The sequence below is a fragment of the Mytilus edulis genome, chromosome 1 (genome assembly GCF_963676685.1).
Source record: "Mytilus edulis chromosome 1, xbMytEdul2.2, whole genome shotgun sequence".
NCBI classification, from domain to species: domain Eukaryota; kingdom Metazoa; phylum Mollusca; class Bivalvia; order Mytilida; family Mytilidae; genus Mytilus; species Mytilus edulis.
Window position 1 is genome coordinate 15875636 of NC_092344.1, and position 20907 is coordinate 15896542.

General features: G+C 31.1%; 1 protein-coding gene across 4 annotated transcripts; it reads right to left on the reverse strand.

The window, feature by feature from the left end:
* Positions 1-1361: 1361 nt before the first annotated feature.
* LOC139511087 (serine/threonine-protein kinase Nek3-like) lies at positions 1362-20896 on the reverse strand. Of its 4 annotated transcripts, none has more exons than XR_011661976.1 (15): positions 20714-20896; positions 18182-18448; positions 17328-17428; positions 16517-16613; positions 16046-16153; positions 13526-13660; positions 12141-12887; positions 11813-11849; positions 11325-11362; positions 10937-10992; positions 8727-8782; positions 6491-6551; positions 5977-6061; positions 5006-5374; positions 1362-4475 (listed from the first exon to the last, which is right to left on the reverse strand). XR_011661976.1 is itself a non-coding variant. In XM_071297668.1 (14 exons), exons 1-14 carry the CDS (start codon positions 20807-20809, stop codon positions 5273-5275), a joined length of 1986 nt encoding a protein of 661 aa, XP_071153769.1. In that variant the 5' UTR covers positions 20810-20896; the 3' UTR covers positions 1362-5272. The 4 variants fall into 4 exon arrangements, 2 of the variants coding, with proteins under 2 accessions (XP_071153769.1, XP_071153761.1); XR_011661975.1 differs by having other exon boundaries at positions 4338-4475; positions 10871-10992; XM_071297668.1 differs by having other exon boundaries at positions 1362-5374.
* Between the last annotated feature and the right edge of the window lie 11 nt (positions 20897-20907).

The window sequence follows — 20907 nt, forward strand, 5'->3', positions numbered from 1 at the left end:
TCTTTCAAGAACAAAACCTGGCAAAACTTCAAATCTATTAATAAACCATTAATACAATAAACCACTTTCGAGTTCATCCATCAGTGGAAAAAACTCGTCAATTATACGCACCTTTATGACATCATTTACCAGATAGAGGGGGTCACCTGTATCCCTGCACTTTTAACGTTCATCAAGCGTCTTAGTGATCGTCATTGTGCAGGATAAACTAGAAATAATGGTTGTTCTGTAGGTACTTAATGGCAATTCCCTTATGACATCAGTGCGGATTGTAAATTTTGAGAATTCAATATGCCGAACAATTCGTACAATATAGAATTATAGTTTTCCAAACACTCCCTCAACATTGGAATGGAAGTGACGACTCCCCAAAACGCACAAATGATGTTCACTAAAACAAGAGTTTTTGACAGAAATGCATTGAACTCGAAAGTTGTCTATTTGCTCTACCACCTCAGCATTTGATGAGGTATTTATTCATCTTTCTGCATAAGCTTTATATAACACAAATCCAGGGTTTCCCCTGGGTCAATTATTTTTTTCGCCACCTCTTTCGCCAAAACAATATATTTTTCGCCACTTTATTATTTTTTTCGCCAAGTAACATAAATATATTTTTCCTGTTGTGCCCTTTTGTACTAAGAAGTAATTTTTACAACAAAACAAAAGCTTTTATCACATGAAATTGATCCCTCATTTCATGTGTAGTCATTACATTGAAGGGTTACTCTCATTCGAGGGGTTTGTTCCCAACGACAGTTTTCTTTTTTTGACCATCGTTAATGAAAAAGTTGAGACGTACAACTATGCTTGAAACACGTGCATGTGTCACTCAAACGACTTTATTAAAGTCAAAGGATAAACGAATTAAAGTTTTAAATCGGAGATTTTTCTTGCTTTTGAACAATTTTCGTCACAACAACAGCTTTCTTTTCAAAACTATCTTTAAAGGGAGGGATGTCAAAAGTTAGCTTCAAACACGTGCGTCGCAAAGATGTAAATAAATTCTGTATGTGACATTTATAGCGGAAGCCATTTGACCATATCATTTTGTGAAACAATTCAATCAACACCTTTATTAATTAGTCCTTTGTTGTCGATAGCTATAAAATGCAATCAGCTGATTATTGGTTTTCTGTCTAAATCTTAATGAGGTCAAGGTGAATTCCGAAGGGTATTGTCTGATCGGGTAAAGTCCGAGAAACTCGAAAAAAGTAAATAAACAAGATGGAGGAAAATAAATCGGTTTATATATTTCTTTCGCCAAATTCTTTCGCAAATGACGAATTTTTATCGCCACAATTATTATTTTTTCGCAAATTGCGAAAATGGCGACCGCCAGCGGAAACCCTGCACAAATCTAATTTTTAAATGATTTATTTTCCATGAACATAAAATATCTGCACCAAGCTGCAAATATAATCAATATTGTAAAAGGGAAAAAATAAAATTATATAAAGACTATAATAATTAAAGATATGTCTGGTTACATGTAGAATAAGTTTGTAGAGACAGATGCTCCAAATCTTTTCTATAACAAAAGATTATTTCTTAATTCAAAAACAATAAATATTCAAAATAACTGATATAAGACAAACTATTCAGTCATCACTTATTCTCAGTCATTTATAGCTGATTGAATTAGGTGTGAAGGGAAAGGTAATATCTTTGGTTACTTTGCTTGCTAGCTGAACCTTGAAGTCATTATGAGGTAAGGTATACTACCCTCCTTTAGGAGTAGCCTAGTCCTACACACTGATAAATTGGTTATCTGTCGGACTAGTCTACTCTTAAAGGAGGGTAGTTTACTTAACCTAATAATTACCTCACGGTTCAGCTAGCAAGCAAGCTAACCAAAGATATTGCCTTTATCTACACTCCATGCAATCGACTGTAAAAATAAAGTCTATGAAATGAACTCTTTAAGCTGGGACCAATCACAATACTTTTTTACTAGTGAATACATTCACAAAATTCAGATTATCAAATTTTTCTCAACATTCCAGTACATAGAAATGATTGGTGTACAAAATATTGGGGATTTGGTGGTTTAAAACAGAGACAGCTTGTTCTACATGAACATTTTAAAAATAATATTGAGAATTATGGATGGCCTTGAGCATTTAAAACAATCTATTTAAAATTCTAGTTTTACACTACATTGCATTATCAAAATGTAGATATAATATATCATGCAATATATAATAAGAAGATTTAAACTATTTTGTTTAATACATGTATTACAAAGCACAAATGCAATGTTGAGTAACTCAATATTATCCTCTCATAAAAATTCATACATAAATTATTGAAATGTTATAAATTTAATCTGTCTAATATCATTTTACTTTTAAATCAATACCTCACAATCATGCCATACACCAAATACACTTGATCTATTGCTTTATAGTACCTGCAAAAAACACCTGACCACAAAAAATTAACCTAGACCAATTAACCATGAAAATGAGGTCAAGATCAGATGAACCCTGCCAGATGGACACAAAACAATCTTTAAAAAATTTAACCTTGATCACTGATAAAATGAAATGAGGTCAAGGTCAGGTGAATCCAGTCAGAGGACGTGTAGATATTGCAAGGACCCAATTTATCCAATATGGTTATCCTTATAGTTATAATACTTTTTTTTAAGCAGTCACTTAACCATGAAAATTAGATCAAGTACAATGGACATTATGACAGTAGGAAAATTCAGAATATAAGGCATATGTTTACAAGGCATGAAGCATCAAGGTCTTCTCTCTTCTAAAATGAAAAGATTTCCTTTGCAAGATTTGCATCCCTATATATCTTATTTTCTTTGACTTTTGTTGCAGGGGAGATAACAACACAAAATAATAGGTGATGATCAGTAACAAGTGAAATAAAAAAATCTTTTTCATGTAGTAATATATAACTATTAAAAAGGTCAAACACAGTTATCAACATTTTAGCATGATCTAAATTAAATAAACATATATACAACTCTTTTTCCCTATATAAATGTACTGTTAAATTAATTGATGCATTCCATTTTTTATTTGTTTGAAAAGACAACTGTAATTATTATTCTAAATTCACATGAAATATTTGCCACTTGACATAACATTGTGTATCAACTCTTAATTACTCAGTATTGCAATGTAAATAATAGTTAACATATCACCACATTAGGTCAGTTTTCCACCTCGTAATACAAGGGTTCTAACCAAGTGGATAAGAAAAGGGTTTAAAAAAAGACATGCAAAAATTTAAAACATCCCTTTACTAAGTGTGTGATGTCACTTCTGTAAAATGTTGATAATTATGAAAAATCTAGAGGTAAAAATTCTCAATTTGAGCACCTTTGCTAGTCAAAATATATAAATGAAATATTATGATAAATATAGTTCATATAAATATATAACAGGGAAAGATAAAAAGATAATATTTCAAAACATTTAAAGCAAAATATATATAATAAATGATTCCTATGCACCTCTCTGTAAATATGACATAATAAAAAAATATGATAGAAATATGTAACATGAGCACACACATGGCTCAACACTAACCATCCTTAAAAAACATAATTTATGCCCTATGATTCTCAACTTACAAAACTATTGTGTAAATTTGTTTGCAGTAAATGACCACAACCTTACAAAGCATTTTCAGTATTATGTATGTGCTATAATTTACATCTTACAAAACTATAATATAAATTTGTTAATGGTACATATCCTTACATTTTGACTGCTACTTTCATTAATTTTAGAAAATTATTTAGATTTATATTAAAAGAATCTCACATAACTCTTTTAAATACAATAATAGCTTATTTTTATTGGTGAAATATTGTTTGAAATGATATTTATTTACATGCCTTTTCTAGTGGTACTTTGCTTAAAGAGCTTTAAAATTTAAGAATAAAAATGTGCCAAGTTATTTAAAAAGCATATTTGGTGTGACACTAAATTTTTGCTATTGATGATTTTTTGAAAAGGTTGTTTTGATAGAATATACATCATAATACTGTGAAATAGGAGAATAAATACCAGGGATCTTGTTTAGAAAAATAAACTGCAAAAAATCTGACACCATGAAAATAAAATACATTTACTGTAAATAAGCAAGCTTCCCATAATTTCAAATTGTATAATACAACTGTAAAAAAATAACATACAAGATTGTCAATACTGGCAACAGATAAAGTAGGTATAACTTAAGCACTGACCATCCACTTGGAGAGGAAAGGTTTTTTCTCATGATAAAGATTTTTTAATGAACTTTATTTTTAATCATTTTTTTTTTATATCACTGTTGTTTCTATCATTATCATTTTTGTTTTAACCAACTTTCAATAGAAACAATGTTTTTTAAATTTCTGATCTGATACAATTACTACCCGTCACCCAGAAATGTATAATCACCCAATTTATTAAAAATATATACCCCCCTAATACCTATATCCCCCAGAAGTTGAATGGATGTGCCTTAGTACAAGTATTATTTATTCAGCCCTATTCATATATCAATAAGTTATAAAAAAAAAATTGGAATGTAAATTTATTAATATACAAAAATCCTAAAATTTCACAACCTTATTTCTATACTCAAATGGCTTTCAACCATTGCCAATAGAAGCATCAACAAATAAAATTTGAATATTTACATTCAGAAATATTAAACTATTTTTCAAATATCACTGTTGCTTCTTTATTATTTTTTTGCAAATTTTCAAAAGAAACAATGTATTTCTAAATAATTACCACTCTCTACCCAAGAAATGTATAATCACACAATTTATTGAATATATATATCCCTAAAATACCTACTTCCCCCAATAGATATATAATAATAATAATAATAAATTCTTTATTTAAAGAGGGTAAACTCAGTTAGTTACAATAAACTAATCTTTCCTGAGGCCCTCGCATACAAATTACAATACAATCAAAACAGATATTTACACATAGTTAATTTACACATAGTTAATTTACACTCATGTAGTTCATGGATGTGCTTAAGTACAAGTATTATTTTTTTAGTCCGATTCATATATCAATAAGTTATCAAAAATAGTTGAAATGTAAATTGATTAATAAATAAAAATCCTAAGATTTCACAACCTTAATTTCAATATCCAAATGACTTTCAACACTTGCCAATAGGGGCATTAACAAATAAAATGGACAAAAAAACTAGCATATATCACAGAGTTTTTGTGACTTGAATTTTATTTGGCCGTCATTTCATACTCCTATCCAGCATTCCTGCTTCAGACGTTTCATCAGGACTTTGCCGCGGAACTCATTTCAAACATTCGTAGATAAAACAGTTGCTCTTTATATTCTTCATACTTCTTTGGTCCTAAAACTTCTCGAAGTGCAGCCTAAAACAAATAATTATTTTTATATAATGGACAGTTAGTAAAAGTTTTACTGTGATTAATTGTGCAGAAATAAAGTCATTTAATTTAGAATGCCTCAAGAGCCAACAAAAACTTATCAAAATCATCAAAACTTTCATTATTAAAAATGACAACACAATTTTGAATCAAATTTTTATTTGTGGATTGCATGAATTTTATTTCATATGGTCATAATTTTAATAAGAACTTGACATGAGAAACTTCTTACTAGTATTTTCAAGAACAATGAACTTTTATATGTATAATCACCCAATTTATTGAAAATATATATATCCCCAAAATACCCATATCCCCCAGATAAATGTTATATGCAAGGTTTTACAAGTACATTATTAAAAGCAACAACTGATATACTACCAGAGGAATGCTGATTTAGTTTTAAATGTCTCGTGAGTAATATTCTTTTCTTTCGTGTTATCAATAACATTCATCTTTTGACTATCAATATGAAAATTTTGTGAACCCTTTAAACAACTGTAACTATGGAAATAAATGTAAGTGTTGCATCCATATGGTCTAACTGTCTGTAAGTGCTTTAAAAGCAAGTACTGATTTCTATGTACCTGAACAATTTTGTCATCTTCAATCTGACCCATTACATCGTAACACTTTGACAACTGTTGCTCACCAATGTCTTTGGCGATATCTCTACAAATTTTAAACACATGTAAATGGAAAACCACTGTATACAGAAATTGCCTTAATGTTTTTGCATCAGACACAATAAATGTTTTTTTGTAAGTAGCCCAATGAACAGTTTTCATTGTAATTAAGACACTTTTAAAATTTTCTATAAAAAATTATCAATCTTACCATAAAATTGATTTTTTTAATACAATTAAAACCCATTCTTTGTGCCTTCATATCTTACATTAAATTCTACTTTGAACTTTGAAATAAGGTAACTTCAACTGATGTCAACATAGAAGAATGACAACTTCTACAGGGATGCTGTAATTCAGCTGTTATCTATCAAACTTTATTTTCATTAGAAAACTAACTGCTGCTTCTGGAAAGAGCGCTACACAAATGAGGAGTACAGAATGAGTATATCTTGTGACACTTCATATATTGTACCTTTGTAACTGTGCTATCTGGTCCATAACTATGGTCTTGTTGTTGGGATCTCCTAGCATTGCTGAAATATATCAAATACTAACATCTAGATAAAAAATCAAGAAAAGGCTGGAGAAGCATTTTTTCATGGAATAAAATAGTATGGTAAATTATAGTAGATATTTTAAATGTGAAATCAATTTTCAAAATATAACTTTGATAACAAAGAGCTTTTACTTCTAATGGTAATTTATAAAAAGTGTACATATGATTACTTATAATGAGTATCCCATACCTTGCCAGAACAAAACCTTCATTCTTAGGTTGGGACGATTCAATATTAACTGAATAAATGTACATAATTCAACAAGTGATAACTTTGATTTTCAGTGATGTTTTTTTTTTGTTTGGTCAAGTCAGGCATGAAGGTAAGATTAAGTATTGAAAATTTGAAATATATGTGAAAGTGTAGTTGAAATTCAGTAATTACCATATAGCATTATTGTGGAAATATCATTCATCTTAAGGTACAAAGTATCATTAATACATGGGTTCATGGAGACTACTAGATCATAAATAATTAATCAATCTTTCGCTCTGTACATCTACCAATATCATGATATTTTCAACTGTAGTTTTTAATATTTTTGCTTTTTACCTCTCCACAGACATGAACTAACAAATAACTGTGTGGGAAAATGGTAAAACATTGCATGGTTACCAATAATGAGAATAAGATTATAAATAGAATTAAATGCTAATATGAAACAAGGAGAGTCAATATTTCAGGAAGCCAAAACCAAGTTTGATCAATACTGTTTTTCTTAAAAGACAATTTGAGGTGTTACTGTGATGGGAAGAACACTTCATACTCACATGGGTCTATAACAAGTAAGAAAATAATATGGTTAATAAAAGCAATTATTAATTTTTTTTTTAATGTGAAATTGATTATAACTTATATCTGTTGATTATAGTGCTTTAAGTGTGCATAAAATCACATATTTATAATTAAAAGAGAAAAGTACCTGTGATTTTAAGTAAATTTATGACGAATTGAATCTTTTCATACATTGTTATAATTCTACTAAACAAGAGTGCACACACTGAAATGTCTCCCCTTCTTTACCAATCATTGTTATTATGTTGATAGTCCTAAATTTAAAGCTTTATTACAACTGTCACATAAACTTTACATTAACCAAGAAAACTAAGCATTGGCCAATGAACCATAAAAATGGGGTCACGGTCAGATGAATCATGTACAGCTAATATAAGGGGGAGAATCTACGTCATCACGCAGGGTGTCGGTGATTGAAATTGGACCACAATTTTGTCGCTTCAAGGTAAGAATTTGACTTATTATGCCAGTTATATGAGGGTTATGATTATACAAAATAGTCCACTAAAGACTATATAAAGTAGGAAAATAAATGAGCCATCGCTCAATATTATTGGTTATCTCAATTTTGCAAACACTTCGATACCAGTTTTAGGAATTAGGTCAACATGCAGGATATCGGCAAAATTTTTCATAACAACATCTTGATTATCAAGAACCGCCTACTTTATCAACAAATGAACATGTCCGAATTCTTTATTGTACTCGGGAAAATACTTGTTTCTCACAAATATCCGTCATTATGGTCGAAAACGTCTATATAGATTCCCCTCTTGTAATAATTCTTCCATACAACAAATATAGTTTACCTATTGCTTACCTATTGCTTATAGTTTAAGAAAAACAATCCAAAACACAAAAACTTAACACTGAGCAATGAACCTTGAAAATGAGGTCAAGGTCAAATAAAATAAAATAAAATGAGGTCAAGGTCAGATGACACCTGCCAACTAGACATGTAGACCTTACAATCATTCCAAACACCAACTTCATCAAAAACTACCTTGACCAAAAACTTTAACCTGAAGCAAGACGAATGGACGTACAGACCAGAAAACATAATGCCCCCCCCCCCCCCTACTATCGTAGGTGGCATAGGTGGGGCATAAAAATCTTTTCTCAAGTAGTCACTGAACCATGAAAATGAGGTCAAGGACATTGGACATGTGACTGACGGAAACTTCTTAACATGAGGCATCCATATACAAAGTATGAAGCATTCAGGTCTTCCACCTTCTAAAATATTAACTTAAGAAGTAAGGCAACACAGCCGCCGTAGCGTCCACCGCTGCCAGATCACTATCCCTATGTCGAGCTTTCTGCGACAAGTCGCAGGCTCGGCATAAACTGTTTTACCTGTAATTCCTCTCAGTGATTCAGTTGTTACTTTTCTTTCAAATGGCACATGGCTTCTAAAACACAAAACACATATACAACTTATTAAAATAAATAGTGGTTTAAAAATCAAATAGTTTAATACATGTGTATTATTGAATTTCTAGTACATGTTAAATTGAACTTATGTATAAGTATAGTGATTAAACAAATAAATTTTCTATAATATTCATGTAAACCTTTAACACTTATGGTAAGCGCCTAATCACACAAAGTGTAAATAAGGTGCATTGTATTTTTCATCTATACCAAGTCAATAGATAACTTTCGAGTTCGATGCATTTCCGTCAAAAACTTTGGTTTTAGTGAAAGTCATAGGTGCGTTTAGGGGCGTCATCACTTCCGTTCTAATGGTGAGCGAGTGGTTGGAAAACTATAATGTTGTATTGTACAAATTATTTGGCAAATTGAATTCTTATAGTTAACAATCAGCTCTGCTGTCATTAGGGAATTGTGATTAAGTACCTACATAACAACCATTATAATTTATTTCTAGTTTATCCTGCACAATGACGATCACTAAGAAACTTGCTAAACGTTTATAGTGCAGGGATACAGGCAATCCCATCTAGCTGGTAAATGACGTCATAAAGGCGTGCATAATTGACGAGTTTTTTCCGGTGACGGACAAACTCGAAAGTGGTCTATTAGATCATCTAAAACTAAACATTGAGAAGATTATGCATTATGATACATAGCATTAAATAAACAGGAGCACCAATTAGATGCATGATTAGCTAATCTCTCAATAATCTTTAAATGTTTCTAGCACCATGCAATGTTTTAAAACAATCCATAATGTTAACATAAATATTTTGAAGAAAAAAAACTGTCAAAAGTAGTGTGTAAGTAGTATATCTCAATTCTGGAATTTCAAAAATTAATACTCATATATAATTCATCATTTCAGGTTACAAGTGCATGAGTAAATAATCATTTGTGTAAGATATTAAATGAGTCTATAAACACCTATTAACATATTGTAAAGGGAGATAATCTCATATATACCTATTACACTGGTACCAAAAATACAACTAAAATTCAATAAAATATTTTGTTTTTTACTTCCATACATATTCTTGAGATCATATTGATGACAAAGATTTTCATAATTTGGGTAAGGTGAAATGTATTAATTTTTGAATAAATCGCAGTAAAAGAATTGTGACTTGGAAACTGGGATTTATTCAAATGAAACAAAAGTGACTTTCATCCAATATGACCAATAAATCTAATTCAGACTAGCCAATAAAAGTTGAGATTGTTATATACTCCTTACAGTAAAATTTGAATACAAAAAACTGTATACCTATGAGTTTTGAAGAACACATTTAAAAAGCATAACTTAGAAACTGAAAATGAATTCACTGAATATGAGGGGGATTGCATGTATAGGTTAATAATGTGGGAAAGAAGGATATAGGAGCGCAAAAATCAATACAATTTGAGTCTGGTCGTTGAGGGGATTGATAAATAAAGGTATTTGTAATTGTCATAACCTAGACATTACCAAAGTAATATCATTTCTGGCTTGCCATGACCAAGATGCTAAGTGATACAAAATGAAGTGTACACTAAGGTATAATACTAAAAGCTAATATATGTTATATATGTTATATATGGTGTATTGTACTATCATATCCCAAAACACAAAATCTCAACAAGGCAAAGGCAGGATCATGTTACAAAATGAGTAAAAACTAAAAAGTGTTACTACTAAAATGAATCAAATGAAACATTGCCAAAACAGCTAACAATCAGCATGCTAATTCAATTTACAGAATTTGTCCTGTGTATAATTATCACTACATCAATGTAAAATTAAAAGGGCTTTTAAGGAAATTCTGTCTATTTGATTGTTACAGCTATTCTATAAACACTGAGGGTAATTATAAGTGCATATTTGTCTTGTGTATGGTTTTGGAATTATCAGAAGACATTTTTTAGATTGCCCACCAAGTTTTATATTGACTTTCAATCATTTTTTTACCAATTAATCTCTATTTTCCAATCATATCTAAGTTCTATTAAAATGTCTTCCAAACCAGGATTCTTGTATCTTTAGAATAGCTATTGGACAATCATATAGAAGATAAAGCTACTACCTATCATCATTTAGATAACTAAAATCCTGATCACTGTCTTTGCCTTTTGGGCTGTATGATACATACTCTCCTCTTGGGTAAAGTCTGACAGCCTGGGCAGAGGCATAGGATGCATCCGGTGACTAAAATTAGAATGTACAATTCAATTAAACTGAATATAGCATACCAATTATCAAGACAATTTTTTTAAGCAATTCATTTGATTTAAAAAAAAAAATCATTAGAGATGTTTCTGTATATATATTTATACTTGACATTTACTGTTTTTATCTAAATATTCAAAAGTGTTTCAATTGAATTGGAAATAAAATGGATCTTCTTTCCCAAAAATATGTGTTTGTTGAACAAACATAGACACTACCTAATATTTGAATAACTAAAGTCGTCCGTCTTCCTATTTTGAATTAACAATAACCTTTACATAATAAACTTTTTTAAAATAACTGGTACTCACCAGACTGGTACCAGGATCACTGTTTTTTCTGTTCCTTGCTAAAATTGACAGAAAATGAAATTGATGGAAGGACAGAATGGTTGACATGGCAGACATATAAAGCATACAATTAATAGTTTTCATATTGTAAAGCAGTAGATTTTTTTTATTAGAATCAGAAACAAAAGCAATCATTATAAATGCAAGGCTTAAACAAATTTGTCTAATTATGTAAATTGTGTGCTTGTGTGCTGGTATTGACTTCAACTGCTAAATTATTCACTTCTCTGTTCGTGCTTGTATTTGCTTGTTTGTTGGTTCTGATTGTGTTTTTCAAATTTAAAGAAAAATATTTATGGCATTAGATTTAATTACAAAAATGGAATAATAAAATTGAAATTATCAAAGAAAATAAATTTTGTTGTGAATGAAATCGAAGTATATATTTCAAAAAGGCTTAGCAGTATTATTTCAGAAACATTTTAAAGGATTAAGTGTTTTATTCTTACCTTCCTTTTTTAAATATCCTGCTTTCTTCTTTTTCAACTACAAAGAGAGAAGTGTATTTTTTTTTACAAATGTGCGGATATGTGACCATATGCTAAATAATTTGTAACTTATAATTATGATCATGACAACAACAAAAGAAAATGTTTGATATATAAACTGGTAATAGCTGATGTTCTGAAGACATTTTCATAACAGCATTAATCTCACTAGAATATTTTCTTCTAATTTAAAAATTTCTGCAGCAGTCCCTAAAGTGTTGTTGTTATAAGACTCTCTTTAATTTAAAAATTTGTAAAATTTTATAATCAATTATGATACAATACTTACTTGCTTCTCCTCCCCCTTCTGAATGTCCTGCAGAATTCCATCAGATTTCTCTTCATCCAATGACATAGTCTTCTTCAATCCCTGAACAATTTGTTTTGCTGCATCTTTTGGATTTTTCTTCAATAAATTCTTTAGATCTTCCCCACTTAAACCCCTATGTTCTTCAGTCGGACTTTCCCTTCTATTAAGAAGAGTAGCTGCAACTAAGTCCTCTTTCAGATTTTTGCCCGTATTAGAATGTTTAGGTTTCTGTGGACTAGGATTAACACCATTGCTGTTGGGTTGTATATTAACAGGATGCATTATTGTCCCCTCATCATCTGAATCACTTAAATGCTTTATAGTCCCATGGTAAACAAAAGTACCTTGATCCTCTTCATCAGAATCACTTTCACTCTTGAGTGTTCCTTTATAAACAAATGTCCCTGAGTCTTCTTCATCCCCATCCTCATTCTTTTCCACCAGGGTATCACTAGCATTTTTCTGATTTTTTGTCTTTTTTTTTAAATGACGATATTTATTCAATTCTAGTGAGTTTACCAATTCATGAACTTTTTTTTCATTTAATTTCCTCAAATCATCCTCCATTTCATGAATACGATTTGTGATATTTTTCCATGAAGTCAATGATGAGCCACTTCCACTGCCGCTGTCGCCAGAACTACCCAGTGATCGGACTTTCTTTTTCTTTGATCTAACGGCAAGTTCTTGGTCATAATCTTCATCAAAGTTGTCAAATGCATTTGTCTGAAATTACAAATTTCTTTTTATTCAAAGTTTCTTACAATTGATATTTATTCTTTACTTTCAAATTTTCAATGTTCCTATTTTACATGCATAGTAATAATAGTATTTGTAGAAAGACATGATTTAATTGTCTAACGTCAGTGATATAGCCAGTGATTGGCAAAGAGGGTAATTATTTTTCTAGTTCAAGCCTTTTATACCTGTTTAAGATAAAACACATCAGCTGTGATAAAAAAAAATATTTGTAACAAGAACCTTAAGCTTTCAATCAATAATGAAAGCAAAAGTTTTCATGGTATATGATTTAGCTAGCATACAAAAATTAATTAATGTTTGTTATGAATGACTTGTTTATATGTAAATGCCAATATGTACAACAGGCCTCAATAGTTGAGTGGCCTAAGTTTTTTTATCACTAGCCTGCCAACACTGAAGTTGTGAGTTCAAAACCCCCTCACAGAAGGTGTGTTTGACTCCAATACTAATTGACAAGGATTACAAGTTTTCCTGCTAAAGGTTGTTGGTAATCTCTTTCTTCCTCCCCTTATATAGCACTCACCACTGTTCTATAGCCAATAATGGTGTTAATCACAATCAATCAATATAATCTGTCCTGACACATAAGTAACTTGTCATACCTTTAATAAATTCTTTTGAACATACTGGTGATTCATAATGTAGAAAGCTGTTGGTCTAAGAAAGTCATCCTTTTGTAACATGGCGTATGTAAGATCTTCAAGAGTGGTGCTATATCCTTGAGGCAGTTTAGGAGGCTAAAGCAAATGAAAACTATATGTAAGTACATTTATTTTGTGTAAACAATTTACAGTTTGCTGAGCGATTTCCTTTTAACTTATTTAAAGTTTGGATTTTTTTGGTAATGACTCATTATGACTGTCAATATACAAGTAGGCTTTGCAAGGTAGTGAGGAAAATACATACATTTATTTATCGGGAAGAACTTGAAACAGTTCTAAATAGAGCATATCATCTTAGAGGGAAATCATTCGGCATCAAGGAGCAATTCCCTGGCGAAGTCGAAGCAAGATGAAAGAAGTTATATCCCGTTATGAAGAAGGCGAAGCAAGATCGCAAACGTGTGAACCTAGCTAGAGGACAAATTATACATCGATGGAAAAGAGTTCATTGCCAAGCGGAAATTTCTTTATTAAACAATGACAGTATTAACAAACTCAATCAGCAAAGCCCACCCATACCACCAAGACCAGGAAAAAGAGCAAGAATAGACTCATATGAACAAGGCTCCGTTATAAACGATGCCGACCAACAATTCTCATTCCAAACTGGGTACACTTCAAGCAACACAGGACAAAGGAAGTAGGACAGGCCAACAAGAGGAGTGAACTGTAGAGTTTTAAAATTCAGGATATTAAATTGTGTTGTCTGCATGTCTGTGGAATCAAGTCAAAATTACTAATACCAGATTTTGAAGTTTCAATAACGTCACATGATATATATTTTTTTTAGAAACAAAACAAGACAAATTAGATATATTAAATCTACCAAACGGCTATACTTATATTTCAAAATGTAGGAATAAGTTTCGGAGAGGATCTGGTGGTATAACTGTAGTGTTTAAAAAAGAGTTTGAAAACTACCTTAAATTTCCTAAAACAGATTCTGAATACATGTATGTACAAATTGTCAATAGGTTAAATTTTCTAGAGATCTTTTTAAAGATGAGTTTTTGTTAGGATGTGTGTATATACCCCCTGATAATTCAAAATATTCATCAGTAGATGCCTTCTCTGAAGTTGAAAACGAATTAATTTCATTATTAGATAATGATAACAGATATGCACTGGTTGGGGATTTCAATGCCAAAACCGCAGATCTTCCAGACTTTTGTAGTCCCGATGATAACTTCTTACAAATTATAAACATTAATAGTGATGAAGAAATTTTGAAATATTTTCATGACCATAATAATATTGTTAAGACCGGAATATCATTGTACAGGTATACACAGTGTAAATGTAAACCCAACACTTTCGGACAAAGACTTCTAGAACTCTGCAAGAAAAATAATTTACACATTGCAAATACTAATTTCATGTCTTATGGAAAACTTGGCAGAACTCCAATTGAGGTAGCTATTAATTTAAAAATGGTCTGTTTTTGGAATAAACTTATTGCTAATCAAAACAAATTAAGCAGTGTCCTATATAGAGTAATATATAAGCTTAGTCAATCAGGTAATACTAGTTTTAAGTGGATAAATCATTTTAAAAAGTCTATTTTTGATAACACGGGACTCAGCTATGTATGGACACAGCAATTTCCAGTTAATTCAGTCCAATTAAAAGTTACTGTAAAGCAAGGGCTCGTTGATCAGTTCATCCAAAAATGGTATAGCCAAATAGAAAATTCTTCAAGAGGAAAATTTTATGGTCAATTCAAATTAGAATTTAATCTGGAAAACTACCTTCTAAAATTATTTCCAAGAGAATGACAATTTTTAACAAAATTGAGGTGTTGTAATTTATAAATACCCATAGAAACAGGAAGGTGGCCAAACATTCCAAAAGAAGAAAGAATATGCCACTTATGTCATAAAGGAATTGGCACTGAATTTCATTACCTTTTTGAGTGTCAGTTTCCGACAGTCGTAAAATACGAAACACACATATTTCTATTTACTTCACAAGATATCCATGTTATCAAAAAATGATAGGCTTATTGTCACTAAGTAATGTAAAAGTGTTAAAAGATCTAACACTTTATATTAGTAAACTTCAGAACATTTTATAAATGATTGTTAAAAAATGTATGTTTTATGTGTTATCCTTTGTTATACCCACCATTGTTTTGTATTGTTTGTATATATGTAAATATTGTATTCCTCTTGTTACACGTATGTATTGTGTCTGAGTGATCAAATAAAAGTTGAAAGTTGATTAAGTCTAAAATATAAATTGAAGAATGAAAATACAAAAAACAATGTATTTACTTAAAAATCCGGGGTATAACAAAATTCCAGCAATACCTCTAAATTATGGACTTCTACTTAATTGAGTCAACCTATAAAGCATCATGAAAATAAATTCTTCTCACTCAAAATTTGGCATCATTTAATTTCTACTTACTGAAAAAACAAAATATCTTCTATATATTTTCTGGTACAAGTTTATACATACCTTCCCTGATATCACATTATGGATGATTTTAAATATAGCTTTTCCTTCAAATGCTTTCTTCAGTGCCATCATTTCAAATACACAGCACCCTAAGCTCCAAATGTCTGACTGAAAAAAATCAAAATATTCAAATTAAGTTGAATTTCCTACATCATACACTGCAAATCTTTTTTTTTTTTATCTGATACATCACTTTATATAGCATGAGCTTTTACTAACTATAAAATGAAGATTATGTTATGTTTTGTACCATAAAAGGTTGCTGAGACAAAATCATCCAATTTCCAATTTGCAACTTGGTGCATGAGGAGGGTCAATTTGTTTGACCCTGTCACATTTTTCTTAAGGTACAAATGTAATAACAACATCGGCTTTTTTGTTCAATCCCAATTTTATATCAGTCAAAATGTAATATATACATTCAATTTGCACATTCAGTGATTCTTTGTACAAGTACCATTTTATACTTACACGATTATTATAAGCTTTTTGTTCAAACAATTCAGGACACATATAGGCAGGAGTCCCCACAAAACTGTTAGCTTTACTCTGACCAAGATCCAACACTCTAGAAAATATTTTATCTTTAATTATAAATCAAATCTTTAAACATCTGTGAAACAGTGCTTGAAACATTTATTTTCATATCATTTTCAAATGTACAGTAAATTAAAACATTCAAAATTAAAAAAAATATAACTCATCAAATACATTTTTTAAGGTGGTACCTAACACTACAGGGAGATAACTCTGTAAAATCAGCAGAACGTTTTAATGATGTTGTGTTGTTAAGGGAATATTAAGCTTCTCAATGATCAAAATAAGTTTTTGTCAAACTGCTATATAACCAGTGTAATTTTTCTGATTAAACAGTTGGTTCAAAGTTTTTGAAATTTTTATATTTTTGTCAAAGGGTCAAACTAAATACTTTGTCAAAATTTAAAGAAAATTAAACGAGTCAAATTAATTTTAGTTCAGGTGTTAGGTACCACCTTAACTTAAATTTTAATGCAGGGAAACATATTTTTCAATTCAGTGAAGTAATACAGATCAAGGCTAACAATAATTATTAAATCTGAAATGTAATGCAGAGTATCATATTTTTCAGTTCACAGAAGATATACATATATGTACGTACAGTATTCATCAAAATAAATGAACAGCATTTATAGCCACTTCCTTTACTTTCATTGTGATTAATATAATATTAAAGGATGTTATCTCCTTCATATTGCAAAGAGGTCAACGTATAAGTTTCCATCCTACTATCAATATAACTTACTTTGCTATACCTAAATCACCAATTCTAACATTCCAGTCAGTCATAATAAAAATGTTCTTTGTCTTCAAATCTCTGTGTAATATCTTTCTTTCATGTAAATACTAAAAACAAACATTGTATAAATTATAAATTTGTATTGTGCGAGTATGTTACAAAATGAGGCTTCACAACAGCATGAACATCAAAACTTTTACCTTTCAGAAGAGATAAATAAATAACATATATATGTTTTAATTCTTGTCAACACAATGACACATGCTAAAAATATTTCACAAATATTGATTAAGACATAAGAATATATATAGAATAATAGGTAGTTTCGTTTTTGATACTGACTATATCATGTGGTATATCTAGACGAGCCTGTTATTCTGTTTATCGGTAATTATGTCGTCACACAATGTATTGCCTAATATTTTCAGTGATACAGCCAGTACGTTGATACTCGAAAATATTAGACAGTAAGATCAATGGGAAAATATATGAATTACCGATAAACATGTATCTGGGACTATTATATTTACTAGTACAATAGTCCTCAGTATGCCTAGGCACTGGGAAAATGTTTGTTGTAAATGAAAATTTAGTAAGTTTACTATGAAACTTTTTGTTGTTGAGGAATTTGATTCACTGGTAAAGGAAAACCTACATTAATTAACTGGTAAAGAATGGGATGTACTTAGGGCTTAATTTCGGTTTGAACATTGTTTTACAAAATCAGTGCATGAAAATGATTGATTTGTAATGTACATGTTACTACAGACACATACCTACATGTACATCATGTAGGTATGTGTCTGAACTGTAAAGTTATACATGTGATATTGATGTTTTTTTGGTAAATGTTAACTTACATGTAAACCACTTGCTATCTGATAGATCCATATTGCTATCTTATTTTCTGGTAACTGTTCCTGTATTTGTGACTTGTATTCCAAGTAAGTCTCAAGATCACCACGTTCACAGTATTCTGTCACGATAAACAAGCTATCATCCTCTTCAAATGATTCAACATACTGTAAGATATTATCATGGCGAAGGTTGGATAACAAATCTGCTTCTCTTTTAGCTTGTTCCCGTTCTGATTCTTGATCACCGAAGTCTATTCTTTTGAGGGCAAACTACAATCAAATGCATATAAATATATATATAAAGCAAGTTGTTGCTAAAGCATCAATCAGACAGCAATCCAAAAACATAATTAGGGGTCAACATACAGCATTTAACAATAGGCAATTACCATTATCAATGTTATCGCAGAGTTCTCAGAAAGAATTTTCATAGGTGAGTCCAGTTACTTATTGTTTTTGGACATTCAGATTCCAATCACGTAACAACATATTCATAAAAAATTTAAAAGTCTTCATGACAAAATAAAGCAAGGAAATGAAATCAAATTTTAATAGGTTTATCTTTTAACTTTTGCTGTGGACAAAGGATGAAATAATAATAACTGGACTGAGCTGGTACTCTTGATGCACTTTGGGACTCACTTATTTAGAAAATAATGATAAGTGAGAAGGTTTTTAAAATGAGTCCAGGACTCATGCATTCCTCTTTGTGTAAACTGTACATGTAGTATTATCAACCTATGAACATGATGAATTGCAAATGATCTTTTCTAGCAATTGATCATGAAGGCACAAATAATTTAAACTGGCATTGTAACAATTCTTTGAATTAGTCCAAATAATAATGACTTTTTGTATGGCTTTTTGACAAGTTTGATTTATCCGAACCCAGTTATAGGGAGAATCATGCCTGACTAAAGAACAGGCTACAATAGACTAAATAAAATACCGCCATCAGATAGGCCACTCCATCACACCATACTGAGAATGTGGGGATGAAGAAAGCACAGAACACTTTAAATTTTTGCTTAACTGTACAACAATCTCATTAATGAGATTGACTGTACAAGATACCAACAGGAATGAAAAGAAATGAAAAGACAGCTTGGGTCATAACATCCCAAAAGATCTCCAGACCCTACTAGCACTAGCGAAGAAAGAGACATATGAGAGAACAATTTGAAATTAAAATATGGCAACAATTTATTATTGTCACAGAGGACCATTGCAGTATAACATTATGATATGGTCCGATTAAAACATGTTACAATTTTCATCTTTAAATTCCGTTATTTTACCATAAATTGCACTTTCCGCCATACTTGTTTGACTGGCTGATTGCTTAGCAGTGTGTCAAGGCTGACGAGGGCGGCGCATGCCTGTATGCGGTGGCCGCTGATTTCAAAGCAAATGAAGCAACTGTGCCTATACCAAAAGTACCAACTGCGCTAACCCAGGTTAGTCGCTGTGGCAAATGAAGTACTACATGTACCAATACCCTGAAGAATTCTGATCAAGTGCCTAAACGATTTAACCTAAGTTTACAAAGTAACATTACCCAGGGAAACTACAGTTTCAAGTAGAAACAAGATAGCACAATGAGACCAGTTGTGTCAAACTAAATATTGACCTTAGCTTAGGATCAGGATGTGTGAACAAATATGAAAGCACTTTACCTCATTTGTTAGAAGAATTTTGGGAGCATTGTGAAAAGAAGAGACATAAACACTGTACTATAGGTCATTTCTAGAATCATGTCTTTCACTGGAAAAGATCGTCTTTTTCGAACGCCTTCATGACGTCATTTACCAGATAGACGGCGCGCCTGTATCACTGCTCTATTAAAAGTTTCCTACACTTTCATAATTGTCATTCTGTAGGGTAGTATATAAATAATTAATGTTCCGTAAGTACATCACCGTGATTGCCATATGACTGAGGGTGGGTTACCATCCTATTAGATTTCAATTTCCCTAATATTTTGTGCAGTATAAATTAAAACATTGACACCCGTTTGCTCAACATGTGTTGGAGCACTTTACTTTGGAAATTTTTATGCATACATTTTTGTCACATTGGGCGAGTTCACTTGAAACTCTACAATCGACTTCAGAGTTAATAGATTTTCACGTGAACGCACAAGAGTTGATATTCGGAACAACTCTAAATAACTCTAGGGCAAGGCCCTGACCAAGCATAAAAAATAAAATATTCTCATTGGTTTGACATCATTCTCGAGTTTAACCCTGGCTCGGTGAGGGTTGGAACCAGGGTATGAGGGGTTAACTTGAGTGGTTCAAGTAAAATCGTTTTGTTGAAACCCGAGTTAGTCAAGTTAACTCGAGAGTTTCAAGTGAACTCAGCAAACCGAACTCAGCCATGGTGATGAAAGTCATATGACAGAAAAAACGTATCCCGTGACTGGCCTTTTGGGGATGAAATGTTTGACAGATGATTTTGTTTAGCTCAGTTGGCAGCTGTTCAGAAATTATGTGCCAACTGTTGCAGCTCACTCCAAATTATAATGATTCATACTTTTTTGTTTGTTTCAATATCTGTTATTTGATATACAATTCCGAACGATCCCTCCCCGAGCAACTTTTCTAATTTGATTTTATCTGATCTCTCCATTAGGTATATATGTTATATTGTTTTGCCCATGTGCAACTGTTTTCTTTTTTTGTTGTTGTCCCTTTGAAATATAAACTTCCGGTTGAATGACAGGTGCT

Coding starts and splice junctions, on each gene's coding strand:
- LOC139511087 (XM_071297660.1), bottom strand. CDS start 20,809: ATGGAGAGATCAGATAAAATCAAATTAGAAAAGTTGCTCGGGGAGGGA. Junction 11,850..12,140: donor AGAAGGGGGAGGAGAAGCAA/GTAAGTATTGTA, acceptor CTCTCTTTGTAG/TTGAAAAAGAAGAAAGCAGG. Junction 6,552..8,726: donor ATCACTGAGAGGAATTACAG/GTAAAACAGTTT, acceptor GATATATTTCAG/CAATGCTAGGAGATCCCAAC.